The sequence below is a fragment of the Oscarella lobularis genome, chromosome 13, assembly GCF_947507565.1.
Source record: "Oscarella lobularis chromosome 13, ooOscLobu1.1, whole genome shotgun sequence".
In the NCBI taxonomy this organism is placed as follows: domain Eukaryota; kingdom Metazoa; phylum Porifera; class Homoscleromorpha; order Homosclerophorida; family Oscarellidae; genus Oscarella; species Oscarella lobularis.
The window spans coordinates 461,636-478,834 of record NC_089187.1 but is presented as its reverse complement, the minus strand read 5'-3'; the positions used below and the strand labels follow the sequence as shown (position 1 = coordinate 478,834).

Below are 17,199 nucleotides of genomic sequence, written 5' to 3'. Positions count from 1 at the left end.
CCGTAGATCCCGTAGATATACGACGTGCGCGCGCAGTGGCGCGCACGCGCTGCTTTAGCTACGCCAAGCGAAGAAAAACGACGATTGCACGTCGAGTTGGAGTGCAGTTTGAGCAGACGATGGAGAGAAACGGTCAAAAAGACCTGCGATTGCCGAAAAAAAGAGAGGGCCCCCCGGTAACCCAATCGACTTGGCCATGCCGGCCAGCGCCACGCGAAAATCGCTTTCGACGACGAGAAATGGCCGAGAATCGTTTCAAAACGACGCTCCTCCGCGCTCTCTCGTGAGCGTTATCTTTATTTTCCCGAGTATCATAGCGACACGCTTGGGACGCATCGCCGGATCACGCGAGATACACAACGCCTCTCTCTCTCATCAGGGAAACAGCATCGCTCTTCTTCTCCTTCATTCGACAACGACGCCTGTCGTCAGGCAGAAAACGAAGCAATGCGCCGACACAGACCAATGATATCGGTCCACGCGTGCCTCATCCTCCTAGCAAGCCACTTAGTTCTCACGCGTAAGACGAAAGACACTCGCGATTACGATCGAAGTCGAAATATCCGTCTCCACCACAGAAAACGACATTCTCTTTCGTTTCCAAAAGAAACAGGAGCCCGAAAGCAGCGGCTTCGCCGTCGACGAAGGCGGCGAGGGCACCTACACGGTGACCCTCTTCACCGAACCGACGCACGACATCGAACTCCTCTTCGACAACGTCGACCCGTTCGTTCGCGTTCTCACGCCCCGACTCAATTTCACCGTCGCCAATTGGACCGAACCGCAGGAGCTGCGCGTTCGCGGCGTCGACGACGACGTTATTCGAACGGTGACGCCGTACGGCGCCGTCCTGCGAATCGACAGCCGATGCGAAAATAAGACGTTCGATACGATAGACGGCGACTTGGCCGCCGCCAATCTGACGCTCCTCGTCGCCGAAACGGATAGCGGTACGAAAAAAGAAAATTTAATTATTTAATTAGATTAATTATTTAATTATTTAATTATTTTTTCTTTATAGCTGGTGTTGTTGTTGCGCCGCAGGAGGTCTATCCTGCGCCGCCCGACATTCCCGAAGGTCGATATCGCGTCTACGACGTTCGTCTGCCGAGTCGGCCTGCTTATTCGGTCGTCGTCAATTTTACGGCGCTCAATACGACGATTTTTGTCGAGCCGTCGATTCTCGTCTTCGAGCCGGACGCGTGGAATGTGACGCAGGATTTCACCGTTTTCTCCGTCGACGATCAAATTCGGTTTTCCGATGTGCCGTACGATGCCGCCGTCCAAATAACGACTCGTAGCAAAGACGCGAATTTTCAAGACGCCGACGTACCGAATCTCGAGGTGACCATCGAAGACAACGACAAAGGTAGTGCAGAAAGAACTTCTAACGTTAGAATTTAAAATAGTTGATTTTTTTAGGCGTTGAAAGCACCGTTCGTCAAATGTCGTTGTCGTGGAAACGAGATCTCAGCGTGTCGCGCACCACGGCGAATTTCTTCGTCGACGGCACGTTTGACGTCGTAGAAGGCGAAATAGTTTCGCCTGGGGACGTTATAACGGTTCCGCTTGGAATTGACTACGGCGACGGCAGACAGCGCTCAGAAGGAATCGCTTTTACGGTACGAGAACTTAAAACAAGATCTTTTGATTATTCATCTCTCAATAGGTTGATTCCGTGTTTGACGATGCAGGCGTCTTTCTAGCTCGATCGTCGTTCTCGCACACGTACGCTGCACCGACCGACGGCGACGCGCCGTGGATAGCAACTCTGACGCACTGCTGTCGCAAAGTAACAAACGAAAACAACGCGAAAACTCTTCGAACCCTTCAAACGATCGTCGATCTCGCGCACGACTCGTCGCCTATCGTCCCGTTCCTACCGAGCGTTCGACTGACGACGAATTCGCCCAATCAATCGTTCGTCGTCGCCGCGCTCGCTTCGAATGGACACACGGTGACAATCGTCGACGGCGCGGCGGGCGAATACGGTTCCGCGTACGCCGGACGTCCGTCGTCGGTGACGATCGAATCGGCGACGGGACGCGTTCGTTTCAATACGTCGAACGTGCCGCCGGGCGAGTACGATTTTATCGCCGTCGTTCGCGACGAAGCGAACGGTCTAACCAGTTCGCTCGAAGTCGCGTTTGTCGTCGTCGAAGAGGCGTCGGTGACGGAGAACGAGGCGCCCTATTGGGCCGATTCGTCGTCGAGCGATCTTTTCTACGTTGCCGTTGGCGAACGATTTGGTCTCAATTTGACGGCGGTCGACGTCGATCCCGGCGATAATATGACTATTTGGGCGACGACTTCGCTTCCGCGTGGAGCCGAAATCGGCGAACCTCGTCGCGTTTACGGAGTGAGGAACACCGGTAAGTGACCCCGTGGAAACGATCAGAATCCCCCCCGTTGAAGATTTGTTCTCATAGTGAGATCTCTGTTTTCTTGGACTCCCCTCGTTGATCAGATTGGGGCCTACGTCATGTGCTTTCAGATCAGCTCGTATCTTCACACGTCTCTGCCCTACTGCGTGCGAATTGAAGTCGTCGGAGACTCGCTACCGGTGAAGATAATCGTATTTATTCTCTTTACCTACTAAAACTAAGGCTTTCTCCTTCCTAGATACCCTATGTTGATCTGAATGGTCCGCTGGACAGTGGCGTCGACTACGTTTCCGAATTCGTCAAAGGGAAAACTGCCGAAGTCGCCGTTGCTCATCAAAGTGCGGAAATCTCGTCTCCGACCAGCGGCAATCTCGAAAGACTAACCATCTTCATCGTCGACGCACGAGACGGAGATGACGAATACGTGAACCTCGATCGCAACTTTTTACCGCCGCAACTTGAGCTATCGTGGATCGAAACGATTCCGCGCGGCATGACAATTCGAGGCAACGCGCCGGCGAAACTCTACCACCAAGTCCTTCGTCACCTTGTGTACGGAAACCGACGCGGTATGCCGACGGAAGGAACGCGAAAGATTCTTTTCTCTGTCTACGACGGCCATCGTCGCGGAGAAAAGGGCTCGACTTTAGTCGACGTTTCCATATTGAACGTCGCACCGGTCGTCAGTCTCAGCGGATCGGCGAGCGCCTATTTCAATCGTTTCTTTCCCGGCGAGGGTCCCGTCTCGGCCGTCGATCCGTCAAGGGCGTTCGTTATCGATACGGATAGCAGGGGCATCAGCGAGGCCGTTTTTCAACTGGAGAACCGAAAGAATCTCGACTCGGAGCGTCTCGCTGTGACGTACGAATCGCCGGAGTCGGTTAGCCTGCCTCTGGTGAAGGAAGCGCGCGACGTCGACGTTATCGTCGGCGTGGAAGAGACGGTTCACTCGACGTTGATAGTCAACGAAACCGACGTCGTCGTCGGTCGCGTCGACGTTCTCGTCGACATTCGACACTCGTTTATCGGCGACTTGAAAGTGGAGTTGGAGCACGACGGTTACAAGGAGACGCTCGTCAGTCGACCGGGCGGCGCTTCGTGCGATCGCGACGACTTGACGACGTCGTATTTCGCCGATACGGAGACGAGGTTTCTATCGCTGTCCGCTCGAGGCGAATCGCCCGGGTTGTGTCGCTTTCAGTCGCAGGGAGCCTTTTCGCCCGACGGCAATTTGGCGATATTTCGCGGGATGAACGCGTCCGGCGACTGGCGACTTTTCGTCAGCGATTCTTTGCTCGAGAAGGACACCGGACGTTTGGTCGGCTGGACGCTGATATTATATCCTCTCGAAGATCATTTTTCGACGTCGAATCCGTCTATTGTTCCGGAGATGAGAATTCCGGCTGGGGATACGGTCGAACGGCGCTTCTACCAGACAGTCGAAAGCGACGGACGAATCAAGGACATGACTGTCGATCTTCATCTGAGCGTTCCCTACTCCGCGACGTTCGTCTACGCGCCATCGATCTCGCTTCGACATCCCGACGGCACGGTTATCGATTTGATCGCGGGCGGCGCGAGCGCGTGCACGAGGGGCAGCTATAAGCATTTGCTCTTCTCGGATCAGGCCCTCGGTGATTCCGTTGTCGATACAACATGCGGAAGATTGCCTCCGAGGAATGAGACGCAGAATAACGGGACAGACGATAGTGGCAGCGGGTCGGGGACCGTGCCTCTCGCAGAGTTAGCCTCTGGGTCAGGTTCTGCGTCTGGTTCCGGCTCCGGTTTCTTTAGCTCCGGCGTATCGCCTACAACGACTTTTCCGCCTTCGGCGGCGGCGACCGCGTCACCGTCGCCAGCGCCTCTCCAACTGACATACAAATTCAACTATTTTGACGTCGTCAAGCCCGCTGATCGCCTGAGTCGTCTCGTCGGAAAAGCGGCGGGCGGCGAGTATACGCTCATCGCGAGAGGATTCGCTAACAGCCCCGAATCGTCTGTCCTCGGATTGTCGATGCGGATCGCTCGCGAGCCGAACGTCGATTGGTCGTACAATACCACGAGTGGACTTCTAAAACTGACGGGGGTCGATTCGCCGGAAAACTACGCGACTCTCATGCAAAGCATCCAGTACAATAACGTCGCCTTTCGTCCGGATTTTTCCACCAATCGTCGCATCGTTGCTCGCGTGTCCGACGGCGAGGCGACGTCGAACGGCAACCTGTCGTCGTCCGTCGCCTACATCTCGATGCATCACATCGAAATCGATCTCGATCCGTCGAACGTCAGCGACGCGGAATTCCCAGGTTTTGCCACCGACTTCGTCGAGTCAGGACAGCCCATCTATCTCGTCGATATCGAAAACGCCTACCTGCGTGACTTGGCTCACGACGAGGGCTTATACGTGCTGACGATTCGACTCGAAGACGTTCGCGATGTCGGCTACGAAGGAGTCGGCGTCGACGAAACCGTCGCCGATTCCGCTCTGCGTATCAATACGTCCAAGTCGCGCGCTGAAGTGAAAATCTTCTCGCGCACTCCCCAGCCAATCGAGAAATTTGACGAGGTCATGCGAACGGCGACGTATTTCAATCTCGCCGAAGAGCCGCGAGCCGGCGACCGACGAGTGAGTTTTTTCGTCGAGGATTTGTCGTTGGGAGATCAGTTCGTCAGCTTCGTTGCCACGACGAACGTGTCGATTGTTCTAGTCAACGATCCTCCGATACTCGACCTCAATGTCGAGTACGACGATACGGACAGCGTTTCGACGACTTTGGAATACGCGGAAGGGCAAGGAGCGCTGCGACTTATCAATAGGACGACGTTGAATTTGACTGATACGGACAGCGAGACTCTGTCTTGGATTCGAGTGACCATCACGAATCGTTTGGACGGATCGGACGAAATTTTGTCGGCTGAAACTCTCAATTCCACCAATATCAAAGTCGAGTTCGATAACGTGACTGGAGTTTTGACTCTGAATGGGACCGACACGTTGGAAAACTACCGGAGAGTTTTATTAACCGTCGACTATACGAACACAAAGGCGTTTCCTGGACGCCCCAGTACAACTCCGAGACTCGTTTCGTTTGTGCCGAACGATGGCCTAGCACGCGGATCTACCGTCGTCGCCAAAGTCTTTTTCTCGGCTGTGAATGACGCGCCGTTTTTGGACGCGAATGGGCCTGCGCCGGGAGCGAACGCGAACGCTGAATACAGAGAGGAGGAAGGCCCTGTAAGCATCGTCAGTTCTCGACTGACCGCCTACGACGTCGACAACGCGACTTTGAGCTACGTGAAAGTTCGAATCGTCAATCCTCTCGACGGTTCCTTAGAATTGCTCAGCGTTAGTTCGGTGGTGGAGACTTCAGGCGATTCCAAGTCTTTGACTCGCACAACTATTCGTCCTAATACGAGTTATGATGAAAACACGGGGACGCTTACGATCACCGGACTGGCTACGGTGAGGGAGTACCAGCAAGTTCTAAAGACGCTGAAGTACGACAACTTAGCCGACGAACCGAACCCAATTTCTAGACAAATCCTCTTCGTGCTCAACGACGGACTACTGGACAGTCTTCCCGTCTATTCGACCGTAAACGTAACCCTTCTGAACGACTCGCCGAGATTCAATCACTCCGTATCAGTACTTCATCCTCGCTTCGACGAAGACGTCTCCGACGCGGCCAACGTCGGATTCTCTCTCGCCGATTTAACGGGACCGTTGATCATCGACGACGATTCTGGACACGTGAAAGGAATCGCGATCGCCGGCGCCGCGTCGCTTCACGGAAAATGGCAATACAAGACGTCGTCCGACTGGGTCGACGTCGATGCGAACGCTTCGACGACGCGAGCGATCGTCGTTCGCGGACTCGCGACGAATTTTCTCCGCTTCGTTCCCGATCTTCATTTCAACGGCGACGTTCGTCTGAGCTTCGTCGCTTGGGACGCGACGGACGGCGTCGTCGACGGCGCTTCGGTGAACGCGACGTCGTCGACTTCGACCGATCCTTTCAGCGCGGAAATCTTCGTGATGACGTTGACATTCGATCCGATTAACGACGCTCCTACTATTGCTGAAATTCCGCTTCTTTTGAGTTCGATTCGCGAGGACGACGTCGTTTCGCCAGGCGACTCCGTGGCAAGTCTTCTAGTCGATGTCGGTGACGTCGACATCAGCGACAATCCGGTATCTCATTTGGGAATCGCTATAGTCGACTCTGACGAAAGCAACGGTGTCTGGAAGTACACAGTCAACAATAAAACGACGTGGATTTCCGTTGGATTTGTCAACGAATCGATGGCCGTCGTGCTCGACTCGAGAAGTCGCCTGCGTTTCGTTCCCAATCGGGATTTCAACGGTCGCGCGTCGATTCGAATACTCGCCTGGGATTTGACGTCGGGCGAACTGACCGGCACTCACGGCGTCGACGTCGAGTACGCGGATCCGATCACGGGCGCTTTCAGCTCCAATCAGACGAACGTTTACATAACGGTCGAACCGGTGAACGATTCGCCGGTTCTGTTGGGAAATTTGACCCTCAATCCCATCGACGAGGACACGCCACTCGGTCTCAATCACGGCACAACCGTAGACGATATTCTAGCCGGGGGTTATTACGACGTCGATTCGGCGGCGAGGAGTGGAATCGCCGTCGTCGGAGTCGACGAACGATTCGGTCAGTGGCAGTATCGCTGTCCGGAAAATAAGTCCGCGTGGATGAACTTTATCGGCGACGAAATCTACGGCGAAATTTTTCCCGAATTGCCTTTACCCGATAAGGCGACTCTTCTCTCCGGAAATTGTTTCGTTCGTTTCGTCCCCGACGAGCACTTCGAGACGACTCGCGACTACGACGGCTATCCGCGTCCCGCTTCCGATACGCCGTATATTCTTCTGAGGGCTTGGGATCGAACCGGAGCGACGACGGGGACCGCCGCGGGGCGCTACGGCGTCGACGCGACGTACGCGACGCGCAGTCACACGAACGAATTCAGCGCCGACGTCGTGCGAGCGACCGTGGACGTTCTCGCCAAGAACGACGGTCCCATATTGCGACTCTACAATTCTACCGTTTCGACGTTCGAAACGACGTTCGTCGAAGACGAGCCGGGCGTGCACGTCGTCGGGCGAAATTTCTTTTTCGTCGACTACGATCACGATCGATTGACTTCGATTGAGATCAGCATTTTCGATGGCGATTATTTTAGTTCTGGCTCCGGTTCCGGCTCCGGCTCCGGCTCCGGCGTCGAGTCGGATTCGTACTGCGCCGGCGAAACGGCTCGTCGAGAAAAACTTATCGTCGACTTGAGCGGCACCGATTTGACGTCGATCGTCACGACTTGGTGTCCTTTCAGCGTGCGACTCTTCCCCAACTATTCCATGCCCACGGCGCCAATTTCTCATTTTCGCAAAGTCCTAGCAACCGTCTTATACAACAACTCGATCGAGGAACCGAATCCCGGACTCCGTCGCATCGTTTTCGCCGTCTACGACGAACTCGGCGGAAGCACGACCGTCGAAATGAAAGTCGACGTCCAATCAGTCAACGACGCGCCGCTTCTCGACCTCAACGGCCTTCGACCCGGCAACGCGGAGTTCGTGGAATACACGGAAGGACAGGGTCCAATGCCGATCGTCAACCGGTCACTCGTCACTTTAGTCGACTACGACGACGCGTTCGTCGAGAACGTCACCGTACGAATTCTACACGCTCCTGATGCCGACTACGAAATATTAGACGCCGCCGTCGGCGATTTTAACGTCACTAAAACGTACGACGACGAGAAATCAATTTTGTATCTCGTCGGACGCGAAACCGTTGCCAACTACGAGACGATTCTTCGGACGGTGTCGTACGAGAACGCTTTTGCGCATCCGGGAAATCCGGACGCTATCGAACGCGTCGTCGAATTCGTCGTGAACGACGGCGAGAAGGATAGTCCCGTCGCTCGGAGTTACGTCGGCTTTACGGCGGTGAATAATCGACCGTACGTCGATTTGAACGGCGACGGAGCCGGCGAAGATAACGTCGTCGTTTTCACCGAAGAACGAGGACCCGTCGCTCTCGCGTCGGACGATCTCGTCGCCTGGGATATCGATAATTCGACGTTGGACTTCGCTTCGGCGCAGATACTGAATCTACTCGATCGCGACGCGGAGATACTCGCCGTTCGGCCGGTCACCGTGGAAAAAGTCAACGAGAACAACGCGAATAAGCTAGCCAAAATCATCGAAACGACTCGACTCATACCGAACGCGACGTACAATCGAACAAGCGGACTATTGATCGTTCGAGGCCTCGACTCCGTCTCCGAATACCGTGCCGTATTGAAAACGCTGACGTACGACAACGTCGCCGACGAACCGCATCTCGACGATCGGACGATTGAAATCGTTCTCAGCGACGGTCTGCTGGAAAGCGTCGGTCGAATAGCGACCGTCGAAATGTCGCCCATCAACGATCCGCCGCGTTTCGTACCGCGACGACGTCTCATAGAACCGCACATACTCGAAGACGTCGCCGACGCTTTGAATACCGGCGAGACGGTGGAGAACATGGCAGCGAATTTGATCGAAGACGACGACGTTTGGGATCCTAAGGGTATAGCGATTATCGACGTGGAGACGTTCGGCGGCCAGTGGCAATATAAACTCAAAGGAGACGCTTGGAAAAATATCCTTAATAGCACGAACGTAACGACGGCTCTACTTCTCGCCGCCTCCAATTCGACCTACGTTCGCTTCGTTCCCGATCTCGACTTCAACGGTCCCGTCGACGTCACGTTCGTCGCGTGGGATCGTTCGGACGGTCTCGACGAGGGCACGACGCGAATTGCGACGCAGATGAGCGACACGAGTCCGGTGAGCGTCGAAACGCGAACTCTCACGTGGACCGTCGTACCGGTCAACGACGCGCCCGTGCTGAACGTTTCGGTCGCGCCGCAGATGACGACCGTGCTGGAGGACTCCGTCTGGGAACGACCGTCTCTCGGCGACGACGTCGATCTGTTTCTCAGCGCTTGGGCCTACGACGTCGATCTCGATCGAACTCGCGATCGAATGGGCATTGCCGTCGTCGAAGCGGACGTCTCGAACGGATATTGGGAGTTTACTACGGATGGCGGTTCGACTTGGAAAACGATGGGAAGTCCCAGCGAAGATTCGGCTCTCGTCTTGGGAAACTCGCCGGCGAATCGAAATCGAATTCGTTTCGTTCCCAATAGAGACTACAACGGCGACGCGTCGTTCGTCTACAAAATTTGGGATCGGAATTCGACGGAGCCGTCCGGAACGTCGGACGTTTCCGTTTCCGACGCCGATCTCGTAACGGGACCGTTCAGCGTTGCCGAGACGACGGCGCGGATAACCGTGGAACCCGTCAACGATTCGCCTGTGCTACGCGACGGTCCCGCGCTGTTTGAAATCGAAGAAGACCGTCCGGATTCGAGAAACACGGGCACTCAGGTCGAAGATGTTCTTCTCGATTCGTTTTACACGGACGTCGACAGCGAGTCGGAAGTCGGCTTAGCTGTCGTGGGCATCGATCGACGATTCGGCGTATGGGAGTATACGTGCGACACGACGAGTTCTATCACGTGGTTAGCCTTTATTGGCGATATGGAATACGGTCTCGCCGTGCCCCGAGATCCGCAGGTCGACAAGGCGACTCTTCTCGGGCCGAAATGTCGTATAAGATTTCGACCGAATGCTCATTTCAACACGGAATTCGACTACGATAATAATCCTCGACCGGAATCAGATAAGCCGTTTTTGATGATTCGAGGATGGGACAATACTGGCTTGACCCGCGGTAAATCTAATACGTACGGAATCGACACCGTCACCGTGCCGGACGATCACACGAACGAATTCTCGGAGAATATCACCAAGTTGACGATCACGGTGACATCAGAAAATGACGAGCCCGATCTCCAACTCGGCGACGGCGTGAGAGATATAGAGGTAACTTTCGTCGAGGCGTATCCGCCGGAGAGACGAGTCGTTCCTGTTTCCATCGTCGATCCAGTTGCCTTGACTTTCATCGACAGCGATCACGCCTTTATTCAGTACGTGACCGTGTCTTTTACTCCTCTCGACGTGGGATTGGAGAACGTGAGCGTCGATTTGTCCGGAACGAAATTGAAGGCCGAGTGGACTTCTCAGTCTCTGAAAATCTCACCTCGACGTGATCCCGTTTCGGTGGCCGAGTACGAACGAGCTCTGCGCACGCTGAAATACGAGAATCGCGCCGAAGAACCGACTCCCGATGACAGAGTAATCGCTTTTCGCTCGTACGACGGCTCGAGTTGGAGCGACCAAGCCGAGTCGACGGTACACATTCGACTAATCAACGATCCTCCGGAGCTCGACTTAGACGGCCACATACCCGATCGAGGCTCGTTTAGCGTATACAGAGAAGGCCAAAGGCCCTTGATTCTCCCAAACTCATCAATGTCTTTAACCGACGAAGATAACCTTATTCTTCTTTATGCGACCGTGGCTTTGATCGACGCTCCTGACGCTGACAAGGAAATCCTCTTGGCTGACTCGACGGGCACGGCGATCACCGTTTCGTACAATGAAACGAAGCTCCTACTTCAAGGCCCCGACACGGTGGCTAATTTCAGTCGCGTTCTTCTCACCGTCTCGTACAATAACACGTACTCGAGACCGGGTAATCCGGATCAGCGCGAAAGGCGCATTCAATTCGTCGTCAACGACGGTTTCAACGACAGCATCGTCGCCGTTTCGAGAGTGACGTTTGTCGGCGTCAACGACCGACCGTATTTGGATATCAGCGGAGATTCGCCCGGCGTCGACGAGAGCGTCGTTTTCGTCGAAGAACGCGGCCCCGTCGTCTTGGTCGATCCGCGCATGTTTATCGTCGAGGAGGACAACGCGACGCTGGCGTATGCGAAACTGCAAATTATGAATATACAAGATCGTGGAATGGAAATTCTCGACGTCGATGATAACGTTCGCTTGTACAGCGACGACGTCGATTCCGAGGAGTTGACGCTGAGAAACGTGCGTCCAGTGAAAGACTACGATCGAGCGACGGGTACTCTCACGATAACGGGATTGAAGTCGGTGAAGGATTACGAGTACGTTCTCAAGACGTCGACGTACGATAATTTAGCCGACGAGCCGAACGCCACGTCGCGAATCGTACGATTCACGCTGAGCGACGGCCTCTTGGAAAGCAATCCGGTCAACGGAGAAGTCGTCATTGAACTGATCAACGATTCCCCTTACTTCAACTCGACAGCTCGCGTTCTCCCCGTCGATATTCGAGAAGATGCGACGGAGAAAGAAAGTCGAGGATTTTCGCTTTGGACCGTTTCGCGATCCGTTCTGCTCGACGACGATCGCGACAGTCGTCCCGGCGTGGCCGTCGTTCGCGTCGACGCGAGTCACGGTCGCTGGGAATACGCGATCGACTTTCGCGTCGTCGAATCGTGGATGGGCATGCCGGAATCGTTCGCCGCCTCGTGGAAACCGATACCCAACGACACGACGATCGATCGTGCCGTACTCCTTCGTCTATCGTCGAACGGCGCGAATAGGATACGATTCATCCCGCATAAGGATTTCGTCGGAGAAGCGTCGATCGATTTCGTCGCCTGGGACGCGACGGACGGCCTCGCCGACGGAACCGTCGCCAACGCCTCGTCGACGTCCCAGATCGATTCGTTTAGCTCCGAATCGAGAACGATTACCGTCGACGTTCTTCCAGTCAACGACGCACCCGTCCTGCCTTCGGAAAAATTCCTCCTGAGTCGAATTCTCGAAGACGATAGGGAATCGCTTGGCGACGTCGTCTCGTCGCTTCTCGTGCGATCGTACGACGTCGATACGGGCGCAGTCGCCGAAGGAATCGCCGTAATCAGCGCCGACGAGAAGAACGGTCGGTGGGAATTCTCGTCCGACGGTGGCGCGTGGAAACGAATCGAATCGCCGTCTCCCGCCGCGTCGATCGTCTTATCGTCGACGCAACGAATTCGATTCAATCCGGCGGCCGATTTCCACGGCACCGCGTCGTTTACTTTCGTCGCCTGGGACGCGACGGACGGCACCGCGAGCGGCGAACCCAACGTCTCCGTCTCGACGGCAGATGCGATAACGGGAGCGTTTAGCGCGGCGAACGCGACGGCAGAAATCGTCGTCGAACCGGTGAACGATTCGCCGGTTCTTACGAACGGATCGGCTCTATCGAGCATCGTCGAAGACTTGGCCGTGCTCGCCAACAACGGTACGCTCGTTCGCGACATTGTCGCATCGAGTCTCGTCGACGTCGACGATTTATCGGAGCCGGGAATTGCCGTCATTGGCGTCGATTTGCGTTTTGGAACGTGGCAGTGGCGATGTCCGGGTAAATTGTCGTCGTGGCGAGAATTCATAGGCGATATTATTTACGGCGTCGTTTTGCCGAAGCTGCCGCGTCCGGAGAAGGCTACGTTGTTGGGGGAAAACTGCTACGTGAGGTTTCTGCCGAATTACAATTTTAATACTCTCCGGGATACCACGGGAGCTCTGCGACCCGAGTCGGACAAGCCTTATTTGGTGATCAGAGGCTGGGATAATACTGGCGTTTCGTCTGGAAAATCGGGACGATACGGACAGGATTCGACGTATCATAACGTTAGTATCCTGAACGAATTTAGTCAGGAAACAAATTTCGCAGTCATCGATGTTCTGTCCGTGAACGATCCTCCCTTCTTGAGGCTGAGTCAACAGGGAAATGGCAGTCTATATAAAACGGAGATGGTAGAAGAGAGTCCTTTTGTGAGAATTGTCGATGAGACGGTGATGACTCTGATCGACGAAGACCATCGCTACCAGGATTCCGTTTCGGTGACGATTCTCAACGTTTTGAATCCGACCGACGAGACAATTCGACTCGAGCCGTATCCAGGATCTCGCGTCGTGGTGAACAGTCGAAACGCGTCCGTCTGCTGGACTAATGAGACGTGCGAAACGGTGGAGTTCGTGTATAAGTACTATCGGGCCCCAATTCCCTTGACGCCCGTCGTAGGATCTGGATCTAACGGCAGTGTAGCTGTCAATGGAACAGATGTTTCGTCAGGAAGTGCGTCTGGATCTGGGGTATCGGGATCTGGCGATTTATCCGGCTCCGGCGATTTATCCGGCTCCGGCCAATTATCTGGCTCCGGCGACTTACCTACGACAGAATCGCCGACTTTGCTTGTATCCGGCTCCGGCTCTGGCGAGGGCGAGGGCGAGGGCGGCGCTTTCAACGAGTCGTCAACTAATTCGTCGACAAATTCGTCGCAACCGACTCCCCGCTTTGGGCCGATATCTCGCATCACTTTGCTGATAAAATCGGCTGATGCGAATGCGAGAGTCTCGACGAGAGCTTATCAAGAGCTGCTTCGATGCCTGGTCTACGTCAACAAGCACGCCGAACCGAATAATACGACTCGACTAATCGACATTGCCGTCAACGACACGGAAGACGTCACTGTCGTCCGCACCGAGGTTGACATAATTCTCATCGTCGACAATCGTCCCGAACTATTTCTCAACTTTTCATCGACGAATTTCACCGAGGGTTCCGCTCCAATTCGAATTACGTCCGATCGGCTGCAACTCGTCGACGACGACCACAGCGAATTTTTCGCCATTTCCGAAGTCGAAATAAACTTCGAACCGAAACCAGTCACGCCTCTGGAGAATATATTTGTCGGCTCGAACGCAAGCAACGTCACCTCGACATACAATTCCACCACAGGAACTCTTCGTTTGACCGGCAATGCGCACATCAATATTTACCAAAGCCTCCTCAGAACAGTGTTCTATAACAATAGCGAGGAAGAGCCGACGCCGGGCGCGAGAATCGTCAGTTTTCGAGTGACCGACACGGCTGGACTTAGCAGTGACGTAGAAACGTTTGTCCTGAACGTTATCGTCGTCAACGATCGAGCGCCGGAGATACGAGTCGGCGGCCCGTTCCGATTTTACGAACACCAGCCGCCTCTTTCTATCAGCAGCGGGCTCGCGTATTCGGACGCGGATAGCGGCGATTTCTTGCAGGAGAAACTCGAAGTGACGATTCTGAACGGTCGCGATGGAGAAAAGGAAGTGCTGAACGTTTCTTCCTCGTCGATTTTTCTGAATGTTTCGTACGCTCCCTATACTCTGCTACTGCAGGGACCGGCGCCTATCGAAGACTTCCAACAAGCCCTGACGTCGTTGACGTACGTAAACAGTGCTGAGGAGCCGTTTACCGAGCGAAGAGAGATTCGCTTCACCGCATTTGACGGCGATTTTTTCAACTCGCCGTCTGTTATTACGATCGCTATCGAGGCCGTCAACGATCCGCCGGTCCTCGATTTGAATGGCGTCGGTGTCGATATTAATTATGTGCTAGAATACGAAGAAGGAAGCGCTCCTGAACTTATTGTTCTCCCTGATAACTTGACGCTTTACGACAACGACAACGGGCTACTTCAATTCGCGAGAATCGTCATACTCAATCGGCCTGATGCGCCGGACGAGATACTGAACGCGAACACCACTGGTACAAACATAAGCGCAAGCTACGACAATCGAAACGGAACTCTCGTCCTCAGTGGTCCAGACACGGTCGACAATTTCCGACGAGTACTCAAAACGACGACGTATTTCAATGCGAAGCATAGTCCCGGTCATCCAACGACGACCGCACGACGCGTGGAGTTCGTTGCTAACGATGGCCGGGACGATAGCGTGCCGGCTCTTTCTATTATCACTTTCAAGTCGGTGAACGACGCTCCGATTTTGGATCTCAACGGCGACTTGCCGTCCGTCAATTTTTCGGTTGATTACGTCGAGGAAGGTGGACCCGTGCGCGTGGTTGACCCTCGAATGACCGTCGAAGATATCGATTCGTCGGAAATTCGCTTGGCTACGGTCAGAATAACGAATCTTAAGAATCCTGGAGATGAGTTCTTGAATGTCACGGTGAATTCGCTTTTGTTTCCTAAAGCAACGAGCGTCTATGATTCCACTAGTGGAACTCTGACTTTAACGGGATTCGGCTCGGCGTCCAACTATGAATCGATTCTTCGCACTCTTCGATACGATCACACAGCCGACGAGCCGAATTTCGAACCTCGTCAAGTTGAATTTTTGGCTACAGATGGCGACCTATACAGCGATCCAGTGTACACTACCATACATCTGATCCCTGTCAATGACGAGCCTCGACTAACCATCGCATCCGGCGAGATCTTCTTCACCTCGTTTCGCGAGGACGAGCGGCCTATTCCGTTGGTCGATCCCAAGTTTCTTCGCATAGAGGACGACGACGATCTCGTTCTTTCCAGTCTGCGCGTCAACGTGACTAATGTTCAAGATCTTGGCTACGAAGCGCTATTCTTCGACGTCTCCGTGACGGATTTTCCCGCTGGGATCTTGCCGATTCACGCCGGCTGTCCGCCGTCCGGTCAGCGTCGTACGTCTCTCGACATCGCGTACAATGCGACTATAGCGAGCTGGCGAAAGGCGATGCTCGCATTGCGCTACTGCAACGCCGATCATCATCCAGTGAACGGGACTCGATTCGTCGAAATGCGTCTGACCGATTCGTCCGGAGCGAGCTCCCAAGTGCGTCGAACCGAAGTCAGTCTCATTCACGTGAACGACGCTCCTATCTTTGACCCGACCAAGGCGACGTTCACCGTTCGAATAGACGAGGACGAGAACGTTACGATACCCGTGCTACGCAGTTTCTCCGATCACGAAGAAACGCTGACCGGCGATGCGATCCGCATCGTCAAACAACCGAACCGCGGACGAGCAGTCGTCGACACGTCGTCCGGCGATATAACGTTTATTTCTCAGCGCGACGACTTCGGCAATCGAACGTTTTCCTACCAAGCTTGCGATCGCCACGGCGACTGTTCGCCCGTGCAGCAAATCGTCGTCGTCGTCAATTCCGTAAACGATCCGCCCGTTCTCGTCGAACCGCTCGTCTTTCATCTTCTCGAAGACACGCCGACTGTCGTCAATATATCCGACTTTTTTGCCGACGTCGAGGACGACTTGCGCGATCCGGCCGACGGTTGGCCGCGTGTGACGTCCGTCTCCGGACCGACGCGCGGCAGCTGGGACCTGCGTATCGATAATCGAACCCTTACCTACGCTCCCTTCGATAACGACTTCGGAAAAGATCATCTTCTGTTTACTGTCTGCGATAGCGACGGTGCTTGCGTTCGTGGACAAATAGACCTTGTCATCGGTCCAGTTAATGATCCTCCGGTCGTAAGCGTGCTCTACGGGCCGGATGGACCTCCCTTCGTTTCGACGGAAGATCGCGTGCTGAACGCATCGATTAGGATAGAGGAGCTCGAGGATCGGTCTCCTCTCAATGTCGTCGTTCTTCGTGTCGATCGCGGCTCGGCGAGACCCGATCGAAGCAGCATTGTCACCTATCTCGACAATTCGCGGCATCTTCAAGTTCAAGAAATGAATATTATTTACACTCCGCCGAAAAATTATTACGGATCCGACGCAGTCTATTTTCGAGCGATTGACTCCAATAGCAGCTACGACGACGGGATAATTAACATAACAGTCATCTACAAAAACGACGCTCCTATTTTCGGAAAAACGGTCGTCGATCTCTTGGAGGACACCACATTGAGATTGAATCTTCCGACCGGATTAGCCATCACTGACGCCGAAGACACGCTAAACGCGACGTCTATCAAACTTCTCACCAATGCAACTATTGGACTCGTCTCATACGAAAACGGCGAACTTGTTTATATTCCGCCGCAACACTTCTACAGCACTCCGAGCGAC

At 54.3% G+C, this 17,199-nt stretch overlaps 1 protein-coding gene across 1 annotated transcript in view; it reads left to right on the top strand.

The window, feature by feature from the left end:
• Positions 1 to 73: 73 nt before the first annotated feature.
• LOC136194666 (uncharacterized) overlaps positions 74 to 17,199 on the top strand; it is a gene marked incomplete in the record, with an annotated part of 21,156 nt that continues 4,030 nt past the window's right edge. The window contains 7 exon segments of the mRNA XM_065983863.1: positions 74 to 520; positions 579 to 950; positions 1,022 to 1,369; positions 1,423 to 1,622; positions 1,670 to 2,372; positions 2,430 to 2,563; positions 2,623 to 17,199. Of these exon segments, the coding sequence (XP_065839935.1) occupies positions 448 to 520; positions 579 to 950; positions 1,022 to 1,369; positions 1,423 to 1,622; positions 1,670 to 2,372; positions 2,430 to 2,563; positions 2,623 to 17,199 (16,407 nt within the window).